Source organism: Balaenoptera musculus, chromosome 17 (genome assembly GCF_009873245.2).
Source record: "Balaenoptera musculus isolate JJ_BM4_2016_0621 chromosome 17, mBalMus1.pri.v3, whole genome shotgun sequence".
Classification (NCBI taxonomy): Eukaryota; Metazoa; Chordata; class Mammalia; order Artiodactyla; family Balaenopteridae; genus Balaenoptera; species Balaenoptera musculus.
This window is the reverse complement of record NC_045801.1, coordinates 15,897,409-15,923,514: the sequence shown is the minus strand read 5'-3', so window position 1 is coordinate 15,923,514 and position 26,106 is coordinate 15,897,409. Positions and strand designations below refer to the sequence as shown.

The 26,106-nt window shown below is 36.1% G+C and overlaps 1 protein-coding gene across 2 annotated transcripts in view; it reads left to right on the top strand.

Moving 5' to 3' along the window:
* Positions 1–20,351, top strand: part of FAM91A1 (family with sequence similarity 91 member A1) — a 41,839-nt gene extending 21,488 nt beyond the window's left edge. Inside the window, exons 16-24 of one of the 2 annotated variants that reach the window (XM_036830173.1) lie at positions 3,033–3,181; positions 4,734–4,868; positions 5,164–5,277; positions 9,180–9,252; positions 11,243–11,392; positions 13,380–13,484; positions 14,021–14,144; positions 15,312–15,381; positions 17,409–20,351. In XM_036830173.1, the coding sequence (XP_036686068.1) occupies positions 3,033–3,181; positions 4,734–4,868; positions 5,164–5,277; positions 9,180–9,252; positions 11,243–11,392; positions 13,380–13,484; positions 14,021–14,144; positions 15,312–15,381; positions 17,409–17,594 (1,106 nt within the window). In that variant the 3' untranslated portion in view covers positions 17,595–20,351. The remainder of the gene's footprint in view (positions 1–3,032; positions 3,182–4,733; positions 4,869–5,163; positions 5,278–9,179; positions 9,253–11,242; positions 11,393–13,379; positions 13,485–14,020; positions 14,145–15,311; positions 15,382–17,408) is intronic. The other variant, XM_036830174.1, reaches the window with a different exon arrangement.
* Positions 20,352–26,106: the final 5,755 nt, after the last annotated feature.

Below are 26,106 nucleotides of genomic sequence, written 5' to 3'. Positions count from 1 at the left end.
GGGATATAGAATAGGCATCTGTTTTGAGAGAGGGACAAATTCCAAAATTTATTTAGGAAGCATGAAATACCAAGAATGAAAGATTCGTTATATAAAGATAATAAACAGGGTCTTCCTATTCAAATGCTGCTATAATATTTACTAAAGTATTTTACTTTAAAGAATAAAAAAGGGAACAGATAACCTCATTTCAAAGAGTTAAGGAAAGAAATGGAAGCGGTTTTAATCTATTGATGAACTCTAATGTGGCTCTTGCCCTAGTGTGCTCTGTCAGTTTCGTGATAGAAAGGGGTTCCTGAACTTTAGTTGAACTGATGGTATTAGCTTCTAAATTGTGGAATGACACGCAGGAATGTGTGTTTTTAAAAAGATGCAACAGCTTGGGCACCAGTGTAAGAGCATTACACTGTGAATGTAATTACGTTGTGAAGTCTTTGGACATTTCACAGGAGTTGCATTTTGGGACACTGTGAATTCTTAGCACCAGTATCACATTTAATTTCACTCATTCTTTCATTTACCTAAAAGTTCTATTTTCTGGCCAAGAACCATCATTTTCTTAGTCATATCCATTTTCGTTCTACTGCTTTCATCAGCATCTGGCTTTCTTTTCGGCTCAATTAAAAAAAATTTAGGGCAGAATCACTTGTCACTTCACAAGAGTTGTTGCAGAGGAGAGGACAAAGATGCTGGGTAGTTTAGCTGAGTGAGGCTAGACACACTTAGTACCTAGTGACTCACTTCTTCAGCCTTGGGGTGTCTGGTTCAGAGTTGTGCTTTAGCAGTATTACACATGCTTCCATGCTGGAGCTCTTTCTGAGGTTGTTCATAAACACTTGAAACTGAGAATATCAGATCACCAGACACCAAGAGTCTAAAGCACTTATTGATAAGCATTTGTTGATAGTAACCATTTTTTGGTTACCAAATATTAGATCATGTGACCTAACAGTGAGTGGCACAGTCTTAAATATGTCTCTGGATGTACAAATCCTGGAATTTCTGGGACTTTTTAGTGACTTATAGAGATAATGGGTTAGAATATTTGAACTATTCTGTTATAGCCATCTTTTACTGCCCATCATAGAATCCAAGAATGTTAGTGCTAGTGACCAGCCAGGGGTAACTCAATTTATAGGTAAAGAAATTGAAGCTTATCTTGGTTAAATCTCCTGCCCATTTAGTCATTAAAGCCCATATAATTAGTAAATGGAAAAGCTGGGGCTTGAATCCATGTCTCTTGAATTTTTTTCCTTTGCTCTGTTCCTTACATCATCTTCTCTTGAACACTAAGGTTTTTATTGATTTATTCATCAACAATTCGTTGTTTAATAGGTTGGGCTAAACTTTGTTTTTCACCATGAATAGTCTGTGTATCATCAACTAAGTTAAATGGTAAACCTAAACCTATTCTGTGTGAAAGTAAAGTGTAATTCTAACCTTTAAGGTATATTTAATAGTTGACTATTTCTGGAGCTTAGAATAATTGATGTGGCTCCAAAGTTAAAATGTGATTAACTCCTCCCTCCCCATGAGACCAAATGGGCAATTGTTGATGAAGTTTCATTCTTTTAACCAGACTTTCTTAACTGGGGCTCCTCATTAGAACCACAGAACACAGAAGATGATTTAAGTGACTATTTCTCAATTTTTCTTACAATGGTGTATAACTAGTACCATTCTAGATTCATAGAAAAGAAAGTCATTATTCCAGATAAAGAATAACTTTTTAGGGCATTAGGGCTTAATACTCTCCATGTTGAGAAAGGTAACTTTCTGTAGGTGCCAGGAGTGATAACTTAATCTTACTCCTTTTTAAACAAGAAATTCTATAGTATTGGTGTTCAAGCATCTTTTTTTGAGTAGCAAGAATTTTTTTTTTTATGTCACTAGTAATTTGTAGTTTGAGTGTATCATGTAGTACTTGGTACTCACTGTAAAGCAAAAAGCCTTCTGATACTGTCATAGAAGCAAACCTCTGATATGTGTGAAAAAGACTAGTTTCGTAGTAATCTTTTGGTTTTAGACAGCATGAGGCACTGCTTAAAAAACAGAAACAATGTGTGGTCTAACTTGTTTTCATTTTATAAGCATAATTTTTTTTTTCCAGGTATCTTTGTCTTTAAAAAGATATCTTTTCCCTAGGATCAGTACAAGTGAGACCTTAAAGCCACTGTTTGTAATTTGGCAGTCTAGTACTATGAAATGTTTAGAAATTAAACCTCATTTGTAGAAAAGCTATCACAGTTGTAAAAACTTTGTTCTAACTACCATCAACTCTTTAGACTTCCTTCCATATCCTAGTATTCATTAAATATTTTCTATACTTGGCATTGACAATGTCGAATTTTACCTGAAGCTTCTCACCCTTTTTGTGTTTCAGAAAAGGGCTTACTGCAAGGACCCACCCTTTCTCATACAACTTAGCTAAGATCACAGGCACTCCCCTTGTTTATCTGTGAGAGGCCAGACACAGACAGACCCTCTAAATTCCCTTTATCTTTTTAGAGAGCAGTAGGACTGGTATTTTCCAGAAGGATTAAGAATGGGAACACTTAAAATCAGTTGCATGCTAAGTGAGTTCATGCTTTATGGACTAGTTTAGGCGCATGTTTCTAAATGAGGAATTCTTGCCCCTCTGGTCAATTCAGAACTTGGCTGCAAAGTTTTTATGGAGATTGAAAATTGGGGGAGGGAAGGATACAGCTTTCCCATGGCACTTAGGCTTTCATAAGATGCCACTGCCATGATGGAGAGGAAGTAAGATAAAGCAAACATATTTTTAAAGTATAAGGTTAACCTGAAGAAACACCAGTAGACAGTTATCTTTCTGGACCAGAGAATAAAGACTTATAGCTTTAAGTCTTAGAGAGTCTTACTGGTCTCCTAGGAAATAAAATTCTTTTTAATAGAGATATTCTACCTTATTAAAAAAATTTAAATCTCAAGGCAGTTATCAGTGTTTCATCTTAGAGTCTTTTTTTTCACATTGTCAGTCTTTCATTCTATGTATGTGGTTGATCATAATTCAGGTTTTCCTCTGGATCTCTTGCGCTGTGAAAGCCTTCTTGGGTTGGACCCTGCAACTTGCAGCAGAGTTCTAAACAAAAATTACACACTGCTTGTTTCCATGGCTCCTCTCACCAACGAAATCCGGCCTGTCAGCAGCTGCACCCCTCAGGTAAAGACTCACTGGGAAGCTCGCTCTGCCGCCATTTCATCCTCCCTCATGGCGACTTGAATGAGAGGTTTATCAGTCTTACTGTATTAATTCTCAATTTGTAGATAACCAGATATTAAAATCATCAACTCAGAAAGCAGTTTTGTATTTTTTGCTGTTGTAAGATGTTATGTTCAGTTTGTGAGGTATAATTGGTATATTTTATATATGTTATGTTCAGTTTGTGAGGTATAATTGGTACATTTTATATATGTATTATCTAGTGACTAGTGACACATTCAATTAAAATTTTCTTCCTGAATGCAGGATTTTAAAGAAAATGTTTTGTTCAGTTTGTGAGGTTATGTTCAGTTTGTGAGGTATAATTGGTACATTTTATATGTATGTTATGTTCAGTTTGTGAGGTATAATTGGTACATTTTATATATGTATTATCTAGTGACTAGTGACACATTCAATTAAAATTTTCTTCCTGAATGCAGGATTTTAAAGAAAATGTTTTTGGCTGGTCTGAGAAGGAAACCTGGATTACCTTGAGGGATAAGATAAATTTAATTAGGAAAAGTGAAATATTTTGGAAGTGGGGCTGTGATGCTAAATAAGGTGAAAAGAAAAGATTATGCTTGAAAGCTAGAACTCTAGTTTTCTTTAAAATCGTGAAAATGACTTCTGGTCTTTCAGTTTTTAAAAATAGATCAGTTGCGTTTGTATACTTAGCAAGGCCATTGTGACATGTACTGTTTTCAAAGAGTGAGGTTTGTGCTCTATTCTTCAGTGCTGCATCCTTCCTGGTTCCCTAGATGTGCTAGGTTTAATGGTGTAGAAGAAAGGAAGGGATTCTTGTACCAGGATGATTTTGTTGCCTGTGCTGATCTAGCTGCCTCAGTGCGCCCACTCCCCCCTTACCCCAGTTTTGTCCTCTGTTCAGCAGGAATGATTGTAGATTTGCAGCCCCCCCAACACACACACACGCGCTCACACACTCACACACGCACGTGCACACACACACACACACACACACTTCTGTTCTTTAACACAGCCTCTGGTCATAGCAGGAATCCATGAACTGAATGAATGGATGAATGGTAAGATGGATGGAAGGATAGATAGTCCCTTTTGAGAAAAATTTTTAATGATTGTAATAACTAACACTTTGATATAGAGCTTGTTATGTGCTGCCAGGTACTATTTTAAACCTTTAACAATGTCCTTAAGAGATAAGTATTTTGTTGCCATGTTACAGATGAGCAAAATGAGGCACAAGAGCGCTTCAGTAACCTTAGGTGATAGGGCTGAGGGGGTGAAGCCAAGATTCAGAATTAGGCCATCTACTCCAGAGTCCATTCTCTTAATTACAGTGATAAGACCTGCTTTCTCAATTCCAGTGTAAGTTTGAAACTGTTTGAATGGATCCTTTAAAATTTATCTTCATAAGGATAATAGCAGTTAACACTTACATGAGGCATTAGCTTTAAGAATATACTTGGTCATTTGTGAAATTTGGCTTCAGATAAGTATTTACAACTTTATCTTACCTGTTTTATGATTTTAGCATATTGGACCAGCTATCCCAGAAGTCAGTTCTGTCTGGTTTAAACTGTACATTTACCATATCACCAGGCAAGGACCACCATCTCTTTTGCTGTCCAAAGGTACAAGACTTCGAAAACTGCCAGATATATTCCAGGTATGTTGATTGAGGTTTTTTTTTTTTTTTTTTTAAATTAATTAATTAATTAATTAATTTATGGCTGTGTTGGGTCTTCATTTCTGTGCGAGGGCTTTCTCCCGTTGTGGAGAGCGGGGGCCACTCTTCATCGCAGTGCGCGGGCCTCTCACTGTCGTGGCCAATTGAGGTTTTTTTAAAAATCATTTTTAAGGAGGATAGAAACTGGTAAGCAGTATTATAGATAACTTTCTTAAATTTTTTGTTTGTTTGTTTCTAAATGCCATGCTGTGTTTTATTCATTTCTTTCCCATAGGGTTATGATCGATTACTAATAACTTCCTGGGGTCATGATCCTGGGGTTGTTCCTACATCAAATGTGCTCACGATGTTGAACGATGCCCTAACACATTCGGCGGTTTTGATTCAGGTACAGTTACCTTATTTGAAACAGTCAGTTTTGGATTTTTATTTTAAAGATCATAATTTGTCTAGCTTTCTGCTGAGTCGCAATCAGACATCAGTAATTTGACATTTGTAAAACTGAAATGTAAGGAAACAGAGATCTGCGTTTTAGTCCTGGCCTTTGTCTAGCAGCTTGGAAGTGGTGGAAACAGCATAGGCTTTGAAGTTAGACCGAACTTTGAGTCTCAGCCTCATCTTTTGCTACCTGTGTGGCCCTATTTTTTTTTTAATAGTAGCCTTGAAATAGAGATGCAGTTCACATACCTTATTCCCCAATTGAATTCTGTGATTCAGTGGTTTTAGTGTATTCACAGATGTCTACATTCAGCACCACACTCAATTTTACAACATTTTCCTGGACCTTTAGTTCTCACTCCCCTATTCCACTTTCACCCCCCCGCCCCCCCCATCTCTAACAACACTAATGTACTTGCTGCCTCCCTAGAATGCCTATTTGGGGCATTTCAGATACATGGAATCATATAATATGTAGTCTTTTGTGACTGGCTTCTTTCCTGTTGTCAAGGTTCATCATGTAGCATGAGTACTGCATTCGTTTTTATGGCCAAATAATATCCCCTTGTATGATGAAACGCATTTTGTTTATCCGTTCATCAGTTGATGGACATTTGGATTGCTTCTACCTTTTGGCTATTATGAATAATAATAATCACTGTTATAAACATTTATGTACAGGTTTTTGTGTGGACATGTTGTCATTTCTTTTGAGTATATCCCTAGGAGTGGAAATGCTGAGTCATGTGGTAACTCTGTTTAACTAAGGAACTGCACCATTTTACAGTCCCTCCAGCACTTGGTATTATCTGATTTTTTTTATTATAGCCACCCCAGCAGGTGTGAAGTGGTGTGTAACATTTTAGAGATACTCCTCTTATACTTAGTTTCCCATCTGCAAAATGGAGATGGTAATATCTACTGTGTAACAACAAAAAATAATAGTGACAGCTAATGCCAAGGTAAGCATTTTTAGCCTTAGGATTGTTGAGAGAATGAAATGAGAAGGTGTGTATGAAGTGTGTAGCACACTTTCTGGTATGTAATAGGTTCTTTGTAAAGATTTCATTAATTCATTGAACTAACAATTGTACTTGCCATATTCTGTACTAATTAATGTGCATATACAAATAAGATGTGGTCCCTGTCTTCAAGAAACTTAAAGTCTGGTGGGCAAAGTTGCATAAGCAGTCACTTCCATTTTTTTGCTGAGTGCTGAAGAGAGTTATACATATACAGTGCAAGCATTAAAGAGAAGTAGTATCCTTCTAGCCTTGGGGCAAGGACAAAGGCTTAGGGAAAGCTCCTTAGAGAAAATGAGACCCAGGCTAAATAGAAAAGGCTGATTTAGAGGAGAGCGAGGCCAGGCAGAGTGGTCAGCATGAATAAATCTCTGGGTAGAGATTTTTTTTCTTTTTCTTCATAACTATTTCCCTGGTGCCCAAAAGTAGTGCCTGACTCGTAGAAGTTGCTCAGTGAGTGTTTGTTGAATAAATAGGAATACGAAGTGGGAGCATGTGCTAGGGCCTGTAAGCTGTTATGTAATTTTGAGGGGTGAGCTGAAGTATGATGGGATGGTGGTCAGAGATGAGTCTGGAGAAGTAGGCAGGCCCAGAGGGCAGTGGACCTTAACTGTCCCACTGTAGTGCTTAGACTTTCCCCTTTAGATTGATGGCAGCCAGTAAAGGGTGCTGAGCAGGAGATTAACATGGTCAGTTTTGATTTGGAAGATCAGCCTGAAGACTGTTGAGAATGGCTGGGTGGGAGAAGACAGGATTAGGATTCAGTGTTGGAGACCAGATAAGAGATGAGGACAGCGTAGGTCACGAAAGTGGTAATAAGAATGAAAAGGAAGAATTATTACAAATATAAAATAAATAGAATTGATCAGATGTCTGAGATGGATGTGGGAAGAGGAAGAATGATTCCTGAGGTACTTGGCTTTTGAAAGTGGAAGAGTGATGATATCACACAGAGCCGGTTTATGGGGGCAGATGAGGTGGTGTGCTTTGGGCCTGTGGGACGTTTGGGTGGTGGAGATATTTAGGAGGTCACTGAAAATATTCTGAAATTTGAATGAGAGGTTGAACAGGAGAGATTGACTTGAGTGTCAGCATCAGCACGTGGATGGTAGTAGAAACCGTGAGACGATGCATTAGCCAGCCAGGGCAGACATGAAGTGTAGGGGTTGGGGGGAGATACACAGTAGAATGGGTTAGACATGGACTGAAGGGTCAGTCTGCGTGAATTCACATCTTGATTCCACTACTTATTGGCAACGTTGGGCAAGTTAAATAACCTCCTTGAACTTCAGTGACTTCACCTGCAAATTGGAGATAATAAAAGTTCTTATCTTTATACGGTTGTTGAAAAGAATGACTGAAATGGATGATCTACGTAAAAATGCTTTAGACCTTTGTTTAGCGCGTCGGAAGATCTCAAAAAATGTTTGCTGTGGTGGCAGTGGTGGTGGGAGTAGAGTGATATGAGTTTTAAAGTGTTGTTAAGGAGTTCTGCCTTTGCTAAAAAAGAATGCCTCTTTTATTACAAGAATGCCTCTTTTATTACATTTTATGGAAAAATTCACCTTGCTGGAACTTAAAACACAACAAAATTAAGATTTTGATTAAAACCATGCTTTTATAATAGCCCTCTTGTTTAGGGTTGAAATCATAAATGTATCAATGGAATAGAAGCAAGATGTCAGAAATACACTCAAGTTGTTATATGAACCAAATAAATGAATGTGATTTTTTTCCCTGAAATTATTTTTTTTCGTTTATGTCACGGTATCTTGAATTTGAATAATGTATGGGTCTCTTTTAAAGGGAAAAAATGTATAGATCCCCAGTGTTATATTTTCTATTATAACGATTCGAAATACATATAAACATAAAATTAAATTCCTCATGCTTATCATTCTTACACAACTGTAAAACCAAAATGAATTTAGGAATTAAATACAAAAGACTAACAAAATTTAAATGAACAACATTAATTGAGTGTGATGGATGAAAGTAAATTATTATTTGTAATGTGGGACTGGCGTGGTTAGACTCATAGATATTTTTCAATTTAACTTTTGATAGTAAATTCACATGATTCAAAAATAAAACACTATTAAAAGATGCACAGAGAAAAGTATCACTGCCCTTCTAACACTCTACCCAGTGTCCACTCCCTAACTCTCCTCCAAATCAGACAACCACATTAGTTTTTGCTGTACCCTTCTAGAATTTCTTTATGCATATGCAAGCGGTTACACACTGAGATGCCCCATGCTTTTTCCACTTAGCAGTTGGAACTTTCCATTTCACTTTATAGAGAGCTTGCTCTTTTTTGCAGCTGCATTGAAAATACATACATTAATTTATTTAATCAGTCCCCTACTGACAGGCATTTTGGTTGTTTCCAATCGTATATAATTACGATGTTGCAGCAAGTAATTTTCAATATGTGTCATTTAGTGCAGGTTTTTGAGATTACATTCCTAGTCCATGGCATGCCAGGTGATCATGGGGATCCTCCACCACTTTTCTCTCTCAGCACTACAGCTAACCCTTGTGTGAGTGCACTTGATCTCATTCAGGCTTCACTTGGCTGACACCAGATTTACCTGTTTTTTCATTAGCCCATACACTCAATTTGAGACACATTGCCTTAATAGGTTAATATAGACTTAAGATTGTCTTTACTTGCTGGAGAAAAATAGAAAATTGTTGAGAGCATTTTGATGGAGTATTAATGTGGAATACACCATCACGAGGCACAGTCTTGTTTATCGTTTGAGTATCTACTATTGGAAATACAGGTTTCGCATATACCTTTCAACTTGTGTTTTTTCGTGTTTAGGGACATGGTTTGCATGGGATAGGAGAAACTGTCCACATACCTTTCCCATTTGATGAGACAGAACTACGAGGAGGTACCTTAATTTTGAGTTGTATCCATTTGACTTCTTTATGATTAATCTTGTCCACAATTTGGTGGAAACATAGCAGGAAGTAAATTCTTAAAATTTTTAAGTTCTAGGGTCTTAAAACTATTCTGCTTTTAAAGAGTATTGGCAAAAGGTAGTTTTCTGTCATGTGCCTGTTCCTACAAAGAACTAATAGAATAAGACTCATTTAGAACCCAGGCCTAGAAGGAATACTAGTCTGTCTTGGAGATGAAGAGACTAAGTAGGTAGCTACGTAGATGGAAGACTAGGTTTTCTGTATGTTTGGCCTTTTAGTTTCCTTTTATTGTTTATTTATTTGGAGGTTGGGGGAGAAGACAAGTCATAGGGAAGATTTTATGCTTAGAAAGTTGATGTTTTTTCCCCCAAGTGTTACATACTGGTTTTTTTCAGGGGCTTTTATGGACACTAATGAACATTTGTATCCTAACTTACAGTTTACAGAGAACTTGCATGTATTTCCTGTTTCAGCATTTTTTCTTTTTACAGAAGCAAATTTTTTTTAAAAACTTTTATTAATGGTCAATGTGTTTTGATTTAAGTTTGTGGTATAGTATTAGAAGTCCCGAATCTAGAGTCATTGTGTAGAGAAAATGAGAAAGCACTCATTTGCTTTTTAATTAATTAATTAAAAATTTTTTTACATTTTATTTTTCCTATTAGAGAGGACTTGAGTGAATAGCAAAGTTTGAGCTAAATTTAGCGGGTTTGAATCAAGGGTGAAAAGCCTGTTTAATGTTATCTCTTTTTAGAATTGTGAGCTACAATACATTTCATGAAAGATGCTTGGAGAATTTCTATAAACGCAAATTCATTCTTCCTTTTGTTTAATATAAAAATACCTTTCCTCTGTTGAATATTAAGAAAGTATGTATATTCAAAAGAAAAATAGTCTCTGATTAAAACTTACGTATATTTATATAGCACTTGTGTTTCCTGCTCCATGCAGAACTTTCATTCTCTAATCTATTTTTCTTGTTCTTAGAATATTGCTTGGAATTTTAGAGAGCAGTGAATCGTTCAAGTAATTTAACTTAATTCATATAAGAACTTTTCTTCTAAAATGTTAGTCACCATTGCACCTCCTTGCCCAAAGCAGGGAAAAGGAAGATTTTTATAAGTATTTTTTCCTTTCCACATGTCTAGGCTGCAAAAGCCTTACGTTTGAAATTGTGCTCTCTTTTGGCTGTTGTGAATAAATGTGTACAAAATTTGGAGAAGAGAGTTTTCTCTTCCAAAAAATAGCCCCTATTCAGAAATAAGTATTTCTCTGCAACTAAACTTTGCTAGTTAATTCTCTGATACTTTATAAATTCTATGGAAAAATTTATTGTTCACCAGAAGATACAGGATAGTGACAGCAGGATCTTAAAAATCACAAAATCTCAAGAACTGATTAAGAAATCTCTTGCCTTTGGAGATTACTGTGAATATTCTAAAAAAGAGGAATATTCATATTTGGTTATAGAGCATCTTTCTCTTTTGTAAGTTCACATATTTGTGAGAATGAGCTGATATTTAAATAATTTATTAGGGATGTAATTTCAAGTACTTTGTTAGCTTTAGTTTCAATAAGAATACTTTTTACTTTTCTTAAATTAAAAAAAAATATATGATGTGTATTTAATGCATTTCCTGGTAGAAACCCACTAAGTAAGTATTTGAGGCAGAATAGAACTACAAAGAGAAGCCTAGAGAATTTGCCACTGACTGACCCTATTTGATTACTTAGCAGGTCAGTTGTTTTGCTACATCAGTTGCCTTCTGAAGTCTGTAAATATGTTGTATGTGTACAGCATCCTTTTTCATCCACAGATATTTCTTCGTTGGAATCAATCTTGATAAAATATAAAAGTAGTTCTAAGAATTGTTTAATAAAAGGAAAGTATATTTAAGTTTTTGGTGTTTTGTTGTAAAACTATTTACTTATAATGTGATGTCAACTCTTTGTTCTTAGAGTTTACACGTGTCAATATGGGTGTTCATAAAGCATTGCAGATGTTGAGGAACAAAGTGGACTTGCAGCATTTTTGTGGATATGTCACCATGTTGAATGCTTCTAGCCAACTTGCAAACAGAAAACTCAGTGATGCTTCTGATGAGAGAGGTTAGCCAATAGCTGGGTTCTTTGAATTAGGATAATTGGTACTGAGTTTATCACAAGCTTAATATTTAAAAAGCATGGGTACCTTTGTGGGGATGTTGACTTATTTAATACTTAATGTTGTTCCACTGAAAGATGAGAAAATATTCTGTGATATCATTGGGACAAATATCAATTGTTCAAATGGAGAAAATACTAAGAGCATAAGTAAAGAAGTGATGACCTGGGGTTGGAATACAGAATGGTTATTGGGTTTTAGCCCTTTACTGTCGTATTTATGTTTATAGGCTTTAAATTAAGTTCCTTTATGGGGTGATGGTTTCAAAACTTTAGTCTCTTTGTAAAATTGTTTTCAAACTAGAATGAGTAGTTTTTCCCTTTCAGCTTTCCTCTTTCTATCAAGGCACCATTGTCTTGTTATGCAGATCTTAAAAATCATATCTTTATCTCATCCTTCTCCTTTCCCACTCAACCCAGTTAGTTTCCAAGATCTGTGAGTTAGTCTTTAGAAATGTCTCTTATATCCGTTTCTTTCCCTCTCTCTCTAATTCTCTGTAACTGCCATTCTAGTCTGAGTTTTGATACTTTATACATGTTTTATTGCGACCATTTCCTGCTCAGCCTTCCTGGCCTCATTCTCTTCTTTCTGTCTCCAGCCTGTCCTGCATATTGACAACAGCTAATTTTCCTTAGATACCTTTTTCTTTCTAATTTAAAAATTCATTTTCAAATCACCTTCTCATAATTACTAGTTGTTTCTGTTCTGGCATAATTTTGGCTTGTATGTGGCTTTGGTTGCCATGATGTCACCTCTGGTCCACGACTCTAGGGAACCTTTTAATTCAAGTCTCTATCATTGATTGACTATATTCGCTGAACCTCTTAGTTTGAAATCCTGAGAAAATATGATTGATTGCTAGCCATCCCGTGGATTGAATTAGTCTCCACTCCTGGTCCATTTACCTTTGGCCAGAGGAGTTGGGTAACTTTCAACAGTTGACTGCCAGGTATCACAGGAGCATTTTTAGAGAAGAGGGCTGTCATTTCAATGAATGTCTACTGTAGCTGTCATGTTTTATTCCATTCATTCTGTAAACATTTACAAAATACCTCCTTAGGTGTTGGAGATATTTCTGTTACTAAGTCCTAGGGAATAAAACCCTGGAAGGAGAGACAAGCAAGTGAATCAGCCTACTGTGTAGTGTTAAAAGACTGAGATATAGGGGTCTGCTTCTTGAAGTGCTGAAGTAGGACAGAGAAGGCATATCCCAGCCCAACTGAGCTATCAGAGAGGCCTCTTAGAGAAGGTAAAGTTTGAACTAAATTTTGAAAAGCGAGGAGTTCGCTACACACAGATAGTTGTTTATTTGGAGGGTAGCAGCCTTTAGGGAATCGGGCAATAGAGTAGCTCATCTTGGCCGAAAGAAGAGTTTGTGGGGCAGTAGTAGATGAGAGTAGAGAAGTAATAGGTGAGATCTAGAGGATCTTGGAGGATCTTTCATGCTGAAAGATACAGGGAGTCAAAAAAAATATTTTGAGAAGGAATGATGTAATCAGACTGCATGTTTCCATGGGGATAGAAATGACTTTAGTAATTCTCTAAAAGGTCTAAACTTGTGTTCTGCCTTTTTAATCCTTGTTTTTTTAGGTCAGGGCTTTACAAGCTCAGTACTGTTTATGTTTGGAGCTGGACAATTCCTTGTTGCGGGGGGCTGTCCTGTGCACTGTTGGATGTTTAGGATCTCTAGACATCAGCAGCATCCCTGTCCCCGTTCATGGCAACCAAACCATGTCTTCAAACGTTGCCAAATGTTTCTTGGGGGACAAAATTTTCCCCCTTTTAAGAACTACTGCTTTAGGCTAAAGACTGTTCATTGTTTTCCGTTGTCATTTCTGTTGCCTGAAGTCTTCTTTTATGTTTGGACTGACTTATTGACAACCTGTGCCAACTACTAGAATCCTAATATTGTGTATGCCCTTTAATTGTAAGGAGAACCTGATTTGGCTTCTGGCTCAGATGTAAATGGGAGTACAGAGTCATTTGAAATGGTCATTGAGGAAGCAACTATAGATTCAGCCACAAAGCAAAACTCTGGTAAGGCTTTAAAAATTATTTGCAATCTTGGACTAATTTCTGAGGTTTGACTCTTTTGTTAAGTCATTTGGATATCGTTTTTCTGCTCTTATTATAATGGACTTTTTCATAAGTATTTTCTAGGAAAGAATTTTATATGTTTAGAATAATGATTAAAGTTAGTTAAAATATTATAAAACTATATGACCTGAGAATAAAAATGTTTTATTTTTCCTATGTTGATTCTCTTATCTTGTAGCTGTCCTGCACTACTTTTTTTTTTTTTTTTTTTTTTGGTAAAAGACCACTTTGAGCATCTGTTGAAAGCTGTGTGCCTTCTTCCCAGAAGCATGTACATACTCAAAAAACATTCTTTCCTGTTTCAGAGATTCACTGATCCCCTCTCTGAGTCTTCTCCCCTGCTAAGCCCTTTGGTGGATGTCAGTGGGGGGTGGGAGGAATCTATGAAAATCTCTGGAGCTCAATTAAGAAACCCTGGTCGGTCATAATATATATAAATATATATATGATTGATAACTTTATATATCCTTTTGTAGTTGCCACAACAGAAGCAGATTGGGTTCCTCTCGAGCTGTGCTTTGGAATTCCACTGTTTAGTTCTGAATTAAACCAGAAAGTTTGCAGAAAAATTGCTACACATGGCCTTTGCAGAAAAGAGAGGTGAGGGTTTGTGTTTGTTGTCATCTTTTCATCTATGAGACTTCTTAAGCTCTCAGTATTAGTTGCTATATCCTACTTTGTCTTATTTCACACATGATCATAGTACTTGCCTTGTGTTTATTTGTTGATTGAATAAAAATGGCTAGTTTAAGAGTTTGCTATATATTTTAAAATTAAAGTTCAGTACCTCAGAAATTAGGCACATGCAAGTCTTTTGGACACATGTTTTGGTTAATTATATTTACTTAGTTACCCAGATTTGGTGAGAGTACGGTTAAAATGGGCATGCTTATATGACGGTATGAACCTAGTTTTTTTAATATGTAAATATCTATAGAAATTTTCTCTTTCTTAACATACACACACTCAAGTTATGTTAATAGTGATTATCTCCTATAGTGGAATTATGGCTGACTTTCTAAATTTTCTTCAGTTTCCACATTTTCTAAAATGAGCACATATTACTTGTCAGAAATGACATGTAGGTTTTATCTCCTATGCCAGCTCTGATCCATTGGGAATGGCTGCTGAGAGTCAGCGTTGTGAAAGTTCTGAGACTGTCTAGTTTAGCCGAAAAGAATATCTTTGAATCTGATTGTCATGGTGGGTGGCTTGGAGAGATCCACAGATCTTGACATCTTTACTTAGGAAAACAAAGTTGGATAATAAATAATTAATTTAATTGGCTCAATGTAGCTTATATCAGAAAATTAAAAGTACTTAACTGACAAATAATTTTAATAGCTATCCTGAAAATAAAATTACATGAATTAAAAAAAAGAAATACTATATAGTTTTAATGATTGCCACTATAATTGTTACCAATTTACGTATTTGAAAAATATGTGCCTAAATTTTTATTTTAGAAGTTTTCTTGTATTTAACATTTATATTTGGTAGTAGTTTAAACTTTTAACAATAATTTTCCAATTTTGGTTATACATGATGTTTTATTTCAAAATGGTCTTTTTATGCACTGTTACTCTGTATTATTAAAACAAGCAGAAATTTCATAGACGAGAACCATTGAAATTGTTTTTTTTTAATTTTTATGTAATTAACCAAGATGTATATACATACATAAATGCGTTTAAGTTGTTAAAATTAAACTCTCGTGAGATATTAGTTCTTGTCATATTTGTTTTAAACTTTTCCCCTTTTTTTCAGCCTTCAAAACCTCTTACATTCCAGTAGAAAACTGTCTCTACAAGTCCTTAACTTTGTTCACTCATTCCAGGTAACAAAAACCAAAAAAATCCAAATGGTATTTGCATAGAGCTTTTATAGTATGCAAAACACTTCCATGTTTGTTCTGAGTCTCCACAGCAGTAAGACATGAAATAAGCATTATTTCATGCTTATTTATGCATTTTAATTTATAAATGAAGATGCTGAAATTCAGGAAGTTAACTGACATACATGATTTCACTGGCCAGGTGTTTAGGAAACTTGGACTGTTTGTTCTGTGCTGGTGCTTCATTAAACGGAAATGTGTTAAGCATCTGCCATGGGCCATGCACCATGCTAGGTGCTGGTTCTTGGGTCAGTACACTTCCATTAATAACTGCAGTGATTCTCCATTACTGAGAGGGGGTTGTCTGTTATGGTAGTGAATGCCAGTGCTCTAGACCTTTTATCTTCCCCCCAAGGAAAGAAAGGATGCTCTAGACTTGATTTGTAGATAAACTTTTAGAATGGAATATTTTTGTTCGGTATATCTGTTCTAATATTATGAAATCAGTATTTTGGAGTTTGGTTTCATTCATTCTTTCAATAAATGCTTGAGTTGACTCTATGCCAGACCCTTTACCAGGTGCTGGGGAAACGATATCTAAGACACTAATGGAGCTTAAGTGTTGTATGAGACCATAGTCGAGTAAACATCGAAATATGTGAAGTAATTACAGATTTCAGTAAGTGCTTTGAAGGAGCCAAGCTCCTTCAAATCTGATGGAATCCAAAGGTAGACCTAATTTAAATAGGTAGAGATGACGCATAAGCTGAAACCTAAAGGATGGGAAAGAGTATTCCAGGCCGAGGTTAGTAGGTGCAAAAGTCCTGTGTCAGGAAGGCATTCAACCTGCAAGGAAACGAGAAGGCCCAGCGTGGCAGAAGCCTCTTGAAAGAGGGATGGTGGGAAGAGGTGAGGTTGAAGAAGAACGGAGAGCCTTCTGGAGTATGTTAAAGAATATGTATTTTATGCTGAGTTCAAAGAGAAACTATTAAAGACTTTTAACAGAGAATGACATTATTTTTAATTGACTCTTTTAAAAGATTAGTTACTGTTTAGAGAATAGATTAGAAACAGACAAGCACAGAAACAAGATAAGTTCGGAGACTGCTCTAATAGCCTAAGTAAGAGATGTTGGTGGCCGAACACCGTTTTTCGTTTTTAAAAAATTTGCATGTATCCATAATAAAGGTTTGTTTATTACATGTATGTACTGTTAAACATGTAATAATATAATAAATTATGTATATTGTAAAAGATACACAAAACCAGGAATTTTATCGGATACAATAAGTAGATACAGGATTTTAAAAATTTTCATGGTACTGCACCCCACTTTGGAGTGAGTACCCCACTTTGGAGACCACTGGCCTAGACTACGGTGGTGGCTATGGTGAGTGATTCAAGTAAACTCATTTGGGATACATGTTGGAGGGAGACTGATGGAACTTGGTGATTAAATGTGAGGAAAGATTGAGGCTGTGGTGAGGAAGGGAAGGATAAAGAATGATTTTCATATTTCTTGACTAGCTTGAGCAGGGAAGGCTGGGGAGGAACCAGTGGGGGAAAATTTGAGAGTTTGCTTATGGACATGCTAAGTGTGGAATTTATGGTGAAACATCCAAGAACAGATGTTGCATAGGTGGAGGCTTGGACCTGGAGTTCTGGGGAGAAGTCTGCTGAATGTGTGAATCTGAGAGCCCTGGGAGTGGATGGATTGTTCTAGTGCTTAATGTTGTGTGAGGGTTTTTGTCTAAGAATTAACTTTTTCTCATCCCATATTCTCATAGCGTGTTATTTCTGTTTATTTCAAAGCACTTGTCATCATCTGAGTGTATTATTCATTTCTGCACGTTAATACCTGTCATTGATTATTTTGGGTTTGTGAGGTACAACTTTGCATCTCCTATAGTGCTTTGCCATTCCATAAACATTTCTTAGGTAATCAAGGTCTCTGTTTCTCATTAGCTACATTAAGTGGTTTGGTAAAGTGTTGAATAGAATTTTTTTTCTCTTGTTTCTTGATCTTTTAGGAAGGTGCTTCAGCACTGGATATTCACAATGAGGCCAGTTTTCCAAGTTTGCTTTCACAGTCATCCTGTGCTGACATGGGAGTTCCACTTCCTGCAAAGAACTTAATATTTAAAGATGGCATCTTAACAGAGTGGAGTGGACGTTCACCTTCCTCACTTCTTATTGCTAATCTCCATTTGCAGTAATTTGGTTACATCATTTATTGCTCACACTTTCTGCCGTTTTTCTTTCTTAACATTAGCTTTATATTGCCAGCCACTAAAAAGCATCCAGCTGCTGCAGTGCAATTCATGCTTAACTGATGTTACAGTTAAAGTTTGGGGAACATGTTCATGTTTTCTGAAGTTTTCCTCATTACTGCACCTCCTGATGCAACGAAGAGCTTTTTAGCAGCCTGCACTGTATTTTTTACCTTGAGACAATCTGCGTTTCTTTTATAAAACTGAGGATATACTTTATAGGCTTTATGATGACTGTTATGTTTATAAGCAGTCACTATGAATATTGCAGTGGTAATTTTATATGTTAGTTTATCAAACATAAATCTTGTTTTATATTTTGTTACCTACTCTTTAGGGGATCGTGGGAAGAGGTAGAACTCTTCCTCTGAAAAGGCTTCTTGGTATTTAAAGTAGCAAAACTATAAAACGATAAACATCCGTTATTGAGAGATGATCTGATGGGGCATTAAGAATTGCTGTGGGTGTTTGTAAATTATGTGTATCGGTTGAACATAGTTGAAGGTATGTACATCAGCATAGTTATGTATGGCTTAACCTTGATTTAGAAGGTCTTAACTCACACTATGACTATACATTGACATCTCATAAGAAGCTTTGGAAAACATTCTATTTTTAAACAACATTTATATGTGGACTTCAGTTGTCGCTCATTTTGGGCTTTATATTTTCATAGAGTCTTTATGGAAAAATAGAATTTATTTTCCACTCTTGTAGCTGTGGCTGCTGCACATTTTCTCCCTGATTTATTTTTTGTTTAGTAGCTCTGCACATGAATGTTATGGAATTGGATTTGATGTTTTCAAACCAAGGATTTTGATTTCAGCTTAGAATTGCATATTAGAGGCATTAAGGCTATGTCTTCTGATCAGAACACTTTAGTGATAAACCTACTGTGAGGACATAAGCAATCCGGATCTTAAATTTATGTGACTAGTTTTAGAGGAAATGATAAAGAAAAATTGAGTAATTTCAAAATGTTTCTTGAGTCATTGATTCTTTTAGTATCTCAAATGTTAATTAGAATAATTGGAATCACTTTTTAGATTTTTCAAGTTACCTTCCTCGGGAAGTTTGTGCAGTGTTATATAGTTTAGTTTAGCTTTTCTCATAGGATAATGGTTTGCTAGTTTAAAACTGTAACCAAACTAACTGGTCAAACAACATATATCTAAAATATTTAAAGCGTTAGAAAATTTGGGAAGGTTAAACCTAAACATTTTTGCTGATAATTTTTGTTATTTATAGAACTGACATTTGTGTATTTAACATACTTCTGGAAGTATGTGTCTTTCTTCAAACTGTTAACCATGCATTCAGTACTGTCACCTACCTGTTGAATATTTTGGAGCAGGTTACCTGTGGCACAGTCAGTGCTGTGTTTTGGGTAAATGCAGTAATGTTTAGTATTCTACTTTGTCTTAATATGAGGTAGAAACCAAGTGTATGTTATAAATGTTTGTGTATAAAAGGAAAAATACTAATATTAAAATAATTTCTTATAACTGTGAATCACTCATTTATTTTTCCAATAATTGATATTGTACATTCCTAGTGCTATTAGGTATGTATGTAACTTCTACAGTTTTTCAACTGAAAGTTGTAAGTATTTCATTTGATCAGGGCTCTTTAATCTCATTTTCATTTGCTTTGTTCAGATTAACTGTAGTTATTTTATTTATTTCTGTTATTAACAAGCTTAACCTATGGTAATGACATGTACACTAATAAAGCATTGAATGTTTGTAGTTGTTGGTAGTGAACCCAGTTGTTGGTGAATTTAAAGCTTAAAATATGGGAGTGATTTGCTGCTATATTTCCTTTGAGAGCTAACAGAGGAGGAAATACAGCCTAATAAATGATCATGAATTTTAGGGAAAGTACTGAAAAAACATGTAGTCAACTCCGGTTTCTCATGTGAATGAGGAAAGATTCTGATTCCCAGCTGAAGACCTCTCATACTTTTAAGGATGGAGAATCTGCACTTTTAAAGCTGTTATTAGCAAAATGTGAAAGCCACTTTTATGCTTTACTTTGTGAATTTGGCTTTGTTTCATTCATACATTAACTCATGTAAAGATGCATCTCTTAAATCTTATCTGTTGATCCTATTCAACAAAAAGGTAATAAATACAGAATTTATTATTTGCCAAAGAAAATTTGTGAAAGAATTTTTATCCAGTTTTTCTGCAAATGTTTAAAGTAATTTCATTTGGCTTTGTGCTGCCTCCCCTCTTTTCTGCCCTTAAAGTAGCTTAAACCATTGATTGGCAAACTTCAGAAACCAAGAGAAAAAAAGAAATATAAAAAAGGACATAGAGTTTAGTATGGTACAATTTCACCTCTCACATAGGTCTAAAGAAATGTAACTTTATGTTGTTAAAAAAATATATGATCGTCTGATTTTCTTGATTCCTTATTTTCTTTTAAAGTGTGTAATCAGATATTTTATTTGTTTTTTGGGGGGAATATTGGTTTCTTTTAGTTGTTTCCAGTTTTCTTTGCCATTTGTGGTTCTCTTTTATGTTCAGTGTTTCAAATACGGTTTGTATTTAAAGATTTTAAAATACCAAAACTGTAACTGAGCACAGTGGATTTTTTTCTGGTATGCTGTTAATATGATACAGTGAAATGTATAAAGTGTTGTCAATTTGATTATTGACACATATAATATGTTTACAAATAAACTGTGGTGTTGGTCAAGTTGCTGTGAAAATGTGTAATCTTCTGTAAGCCCCTCCCTTAATTTTAAAAACAGGCATGCTTTCAGTGCTGACGTTTTCCTATACTTTTTTAAAAAAATAACCTTTTTATTTTATAGTAATTTCAGATTAGCAGAAAAATTGCAAAGGTGGTCCGGAGATATTCCCTATATCCTTCCACGAGCTTCCACTAATGTTTACAACTTATGTAAACTATGGCACATCTGTCAAAACTCAGAAATTAACATTGGTACAATAGTATTTACTAAACTACAGACTTTATTTGGTTTTCACCCATTTTCCTCTCATGTTCTCCTGTTCCAGGACCCCCTCCAGGATACCATGTTGCGTTTATTTAGTCATCACTGCTTCCTTGGTCATCACCGATCTGTGACAGTTTCTCAGTCTTTCATGACCATGACACTGTGAAGAGCACTAGTTGGTAATTTGGTAGGATGTCCCTCAATGTGGGTTTGTCTGGTGTTTTATCATGATTAAACTTGAGGTTGTGCTTTATCAGGAAGGATATAGCACAGCGGTTGTGTGCCCTTCCACGCTGTATTATATCATGGGGTGCATAATGTAAATAGGCATTATTGGTGATGTTCCTTCATTGGTTAAGGTGGTGTCTGCTAGGTTTTTCCACTGTAAAGTACCATTTTTCCACTTTCCATACTCTTTTTTTTTTTTTGAAGTGAATTACTAAGTCTAGTCCACACTCAAAGGGAAGGAGAATATCTATATATATTCTTTACAAATTTTCTTAAAGATTTGTTCCTTTCCCCTATTTATTTGATCATTTATTTATATTAGTATGCAATCATGGCTATTTATTTTATACTTTGGGTTAAAATCCGGTACAGTTGTTATTTTGTTGTGCAAATTGTTTTAGCTTTGCCTATTGGGAACTCTTTGAAGTTGGCTCCTAAATCCTTTTGGTGTACCCTCATTTTTTTTTTTTGGACCATAGTTTTACTTTCTAGCACTGCAGGTATTACCTGGATGCCAGCCCTAGAATTAGCCTATTTCTCCAAGGAGCCCTGGTTCCTTTCATTGCAGAATGGTACTTAGAAACCAAGATTGTGGTTTAGGTGTTCTTGCTGCTACTGCATCTACACCTTTCCAGTGATATGACCTAAGAGATATAAATATGTATACTAACAAATAATATAGGCACACATCTCTATAATTATTTTTAGATCCATCTATCTGTATGTATATTAAACTGATTCTCATCTAGCACCACAGGGTTCATTCTAGTTATGCCTCTTTGCTTGTTCATAACTTCTTTCTCTGAGGGTGAGAAACCTGGCTCTTTTTATCTACAATTTATTTGTTTATTTGTTCAACCCTAGAATACTTATAAAGTGGTTTCAGAATAGTTAACATTGTACCCCTGTGAGAAACAAATTGACCAACTAGGGTATAGTGTTTAAGTACTTTTTTTTGTCTCTAGCCTTATAGTATTCACTCATTTTCCAAAGTAATTTAGTTCAGCTCATTTTATTCCCCACTCCCTTCATTGAGGTTATGTCATACATTTGTAAAACAGATTTATTTGTCACATTCTGAATTCCATCTGGGATCTCTTGACATCCCAGCTGATTTTTCACTGGGAAAATTTACTCTGCGTCGTCTTTGACAAACGCAGTCATGTGTCCACTGTCTCAGTACTACACAGAACGGTTCAATCACCCTAAAAATTCCCCTTTGTACTCAACCCCTCACCCCACCCCTCACAACCACTTATCTGTTCCATTCCTATAGTTTTGCTTTTCCCAGAATGTCATACACATGGTGGAATTGTACAGTTTGTAGCCTTTGAGTCTAGCCTCTTTTGCATAGCAAAATGCATTTTAAATTGATACATGTGTGAATCAATAGCTCTGTTTCTTTCTATTGCTGAGTATTTCATTGTATGGATGTATCAAGGTTTGTTTATCATTTAACATTCATGTTCAGGTTTTAATACAAACAATTCATTTTGCTTGGGTAAATAGCGACGAGTGGGATTGCTGAGTCATTGGTAAGTGTGTATTTAACTTTATAAAAACTGCCAAACTGTCTTTCAAAGTGAGTGACTGCCATTTTGCCTTCCCACTAGCAATGAATGAGGGTTCCCACTGCAGTGGTATCTCATTGTAGTTGAAATAACTAATTTCCCCAGTGAAAAATTATGTTGGGCATCTTTTCATGCGCTTATTTGCCATTCGTATATCTTCTTTGGTGAAGTATCTGTTTGGATTTGTTGCTCATATTTTAAAAACTAGGTGTTACTGAGTTTTAAGAGTTCAGTAAGTATTTGAGTACAAGTCTTTTATCAGATACGTGTTTTGCAGATATTTTTTCCCAGTCTAGCTTGTCTTTTCATTCTCTTAATAGTGTCTTTTAAAGTAAAGAGCAAAAGTTTTTAGTTTTGACAATGTCTGGTTTCTTGGTTTGGGGTTTTTTTTTTTAACGGATTGTGCTTTTGATGCTGTTATCAAAAAACTCATCACCAAACCCAAGGTGCAGAGTTTTCATTTTCTTCTGAAAGTTTTATAGTTTTATGTTTAGGTCTTTGACCCATTTGAGCTAATTTTAATATGCGGTATGAGATACATGTTTATATTTTCTTCACTGAATTGCCATTACACCTTTGTCAAAAATCAGTTGATGATCCTATAGAGACAAAGTAGATCAGTAGTTGCCTGGGGTGGAAATGGGGGGGTGACTGCAAATGGGTATAAGGCATCTTCTTGGAGTGCTGGAAATGTAAAATTGGATTGCGGTGATTGATGTTGTGCAAATCTAAGTTTACCAAAATAATTGCATTGTACACTTAAGTAAATTTTATCATATGTAGATTATACTTCAATAAAGTGGTTTGAAAAAATCAATTGGCATTTTTTTGTGTGGGTCTATTTCTGGGCTCTCAGTTCTGTTTCATTGATCAATGTGTCTGTCCTTTTAATACCATGCTGAAATTGGATACTGTTAGTCATCCAACTTTGTTGTTTTTAGAATTGATTTTGGCTCTTTTAGTTCCTTTGCCTTTCCATATAAATTTTAGAATCAGCTTTTCAACATCTACACACAAGCCTGCAAAGATTTTAATCAAAATTATATTGAATCTATAGATCAAATGGAGGAGAATTGATATCCTAACAAATATCTCTCCATTTATTTATAACTTCTTTGGTTTTTGTTGGTCACTGTTTTGCAAGTTTCTTTTTTTTTTCTTTTTTGAAAGGTTTTGAACTACAAATTAAATTTCTTTAATAGCTCTATTCCTATTAGCTATTTCTTCTTGAGTGAGTTTTGGTAGTTTGTATCTTTCAAGGAATTGGTCTGTTTCCTCTAGATTACTGGGTTTATGGGCATTTATTTTTCATAGTGTACTCTTACTGTCCTTTTATTTAGTTGGATTAGAATAGGAAGATAAAAAGATGAAGTGAGATAAATCCCAAAGAGAAAGTGGCTAAGAATGATCCAGAACAGATGAAAGATGGGAATCCAGAGATACAGGAATCCAATGCATAGTGTGTATCAATAATGTTCGTCAGTAATGAACTCAGAAAACAATTCAATTACATCATCAAAGTACTTGGAGAAAATGACTGTTGACCTAACAATTGTGAATCTGGCAAAACTATCTTTCAGGAACAAATGTGAAAAAGACATTTTCAAATATAAAAAACCGAGTTTATCATTAGACTGACCTCAAAAAAAAATTTCAAATAAAGAAGTTTTTCCGCAAGGGATGTCTGTTATATGAGAAGGAATGCTGAGCAAAGATGTTGATTAATCTTAAACTTCTTTTCTGAATGAAAATAATATGATATTTAATTTGGGAAAGTAAAGAAATAGGGCTAAAATCCTAAAAAAGTCATGTGAGTCAGGAGAGGATTACATAGAGTTAAAGCACTCTAAGCTCATGTTGTTCAGAGGGTGAATAGTATTCTTTCATCTGTACATTCAGTACTAATTGTACATTTACTAAATGGTAGACATGATACTATTTTAGTAAAGGGGCGGATCAGTGAATAAGACAAATTCTGGTCTTCGTGGAGCTCACATTCTGGTTAGTGGAGACAGTAAGCAAAATAAGGAAATTGTATAGCAGGTTAGAAGGTGATAATTGCTACGGGAAAAAAAATGGTGAGAAGGATGGGAACACTAGGAATTGGAATTACACTTTATCAGTAGCTGGCCAGAGAAGACCTCAATGAGACGGTGGCATGTAAGCAAAGATTTAAAGAGAATGTGGGCCATGTAGACATCTGGGGAAGAGTGTTCCAGGGAGAGGAAACAGTATGCAAAGGCTCACAGGTAGAAGCATGCCTGGCATGTCCAAGGAACTTCAAGATTTGATGAGACGGGGGTAAAGGGAGCTAGGGTAAATTGTGTTGGATAGATAATGGTGGCAGTCTGCTTTGAAATGGTTTGTTGATTTTGTATGTTTTGCTCATGAGAAAAAAGTATGAATGGCTTTCACTTTCCAAGCAGGCATCTGCTGAATCCCAGGCAGGACAGTCAAGTCAAAACCTACCTTTAGGCCATTCCTGCTCTCTGTCTTTTGAACACCATTGAAAATCCAGAATGCCAAAAGGGCACAGCTGCCGGATTAAATTTTTAACTTCATCTCTTAGTGTTTTTATTGCTGATGTTTCAAAAATCACCGTCCAGGTCCCTGGAATGTTGGCATTAGGACTCAGGCAAAGCGCAGAAGTTGTGTTGAAAGCTGAGTCCAGACTGCTGAGGACCTGAGTTGTTTCAGTAGCTTCTATTAATATTTGTTTGCAGGCTTTTCTCTTCCGGTGGGTGGCAGTATTTCACTTTTTAATCCTCCTTTCTCTGAGGGAATTAACTTGCATGAGGACAGCACAGAGTAAGCACCTCTTCACCCATCACCCCCAGTCCTGTTAACTGTGGGTTGAGTTCATTTGGAAAACTACTCTGAGAACTGGAGGACTTACTCCTCCAGGTTGATTATGAATAACTTTCCAGGGGAAAGTGTCTCATTGCAGGAGCGTCTGACTCAGCCCGGGCATTACAGAGTGAGAACAGAAGGGTGAATTTGGGGTTTAGAGACAACAGTCTAACAGTCAGCATGGTGGTGGCAGCGGTGTTAGCCTCAAAGATGAACACGTATTCCATCATTTTTAAAATTCATTTAATAAAATGTTTCAGATGTATTCGATTTCTATTGCTATGTATTAATTACCACAAATGTAGTGGCTTAAAACAACATCCATTTATTTATTCCCCCTTCTGGGGGTCTGCAGTCCTAGCATGGCGTGGCTGGGTTCTCTGCTCAAGAGTCCCAGGTGCAGAGTCAGGGTGGCAGGAATCCCCTGGGGCTCCGGGCGTCCGTAAGCTCACACAGTTATGGCAGGATTCAGGTCCTTGCCCTCCCTGTTTCCTTGACCATCTGCCTGCCGTCTGGAGCTACTTTCAGCTCCTAAAGCCTGCCTGCTTTCCCAGACACAGTCCCCTTCTAGCTCTAAAGCCCTGGGGAATCTTCCCTGTGTTGAATCCTTCTCACCCTGTGACTCTCTGACTTCCCTGTCTGACCTCCAGACCGGATTGAAAGGTTCCTGTGCTCAGGTCAGGCCCCAAATCTCCTTATTTTATCTTAACTGCATCTGCAAAAATGTAAGCAGATAAGGTAGGGGGTCCCCAGAGAAGGAGAAGCAGGCATGGCTTTCTTGACATAAGAGAAGCCATTTTTGGCCTAAACCATTTTGTGATCTAGGCCTGGCCACAATGCTTAT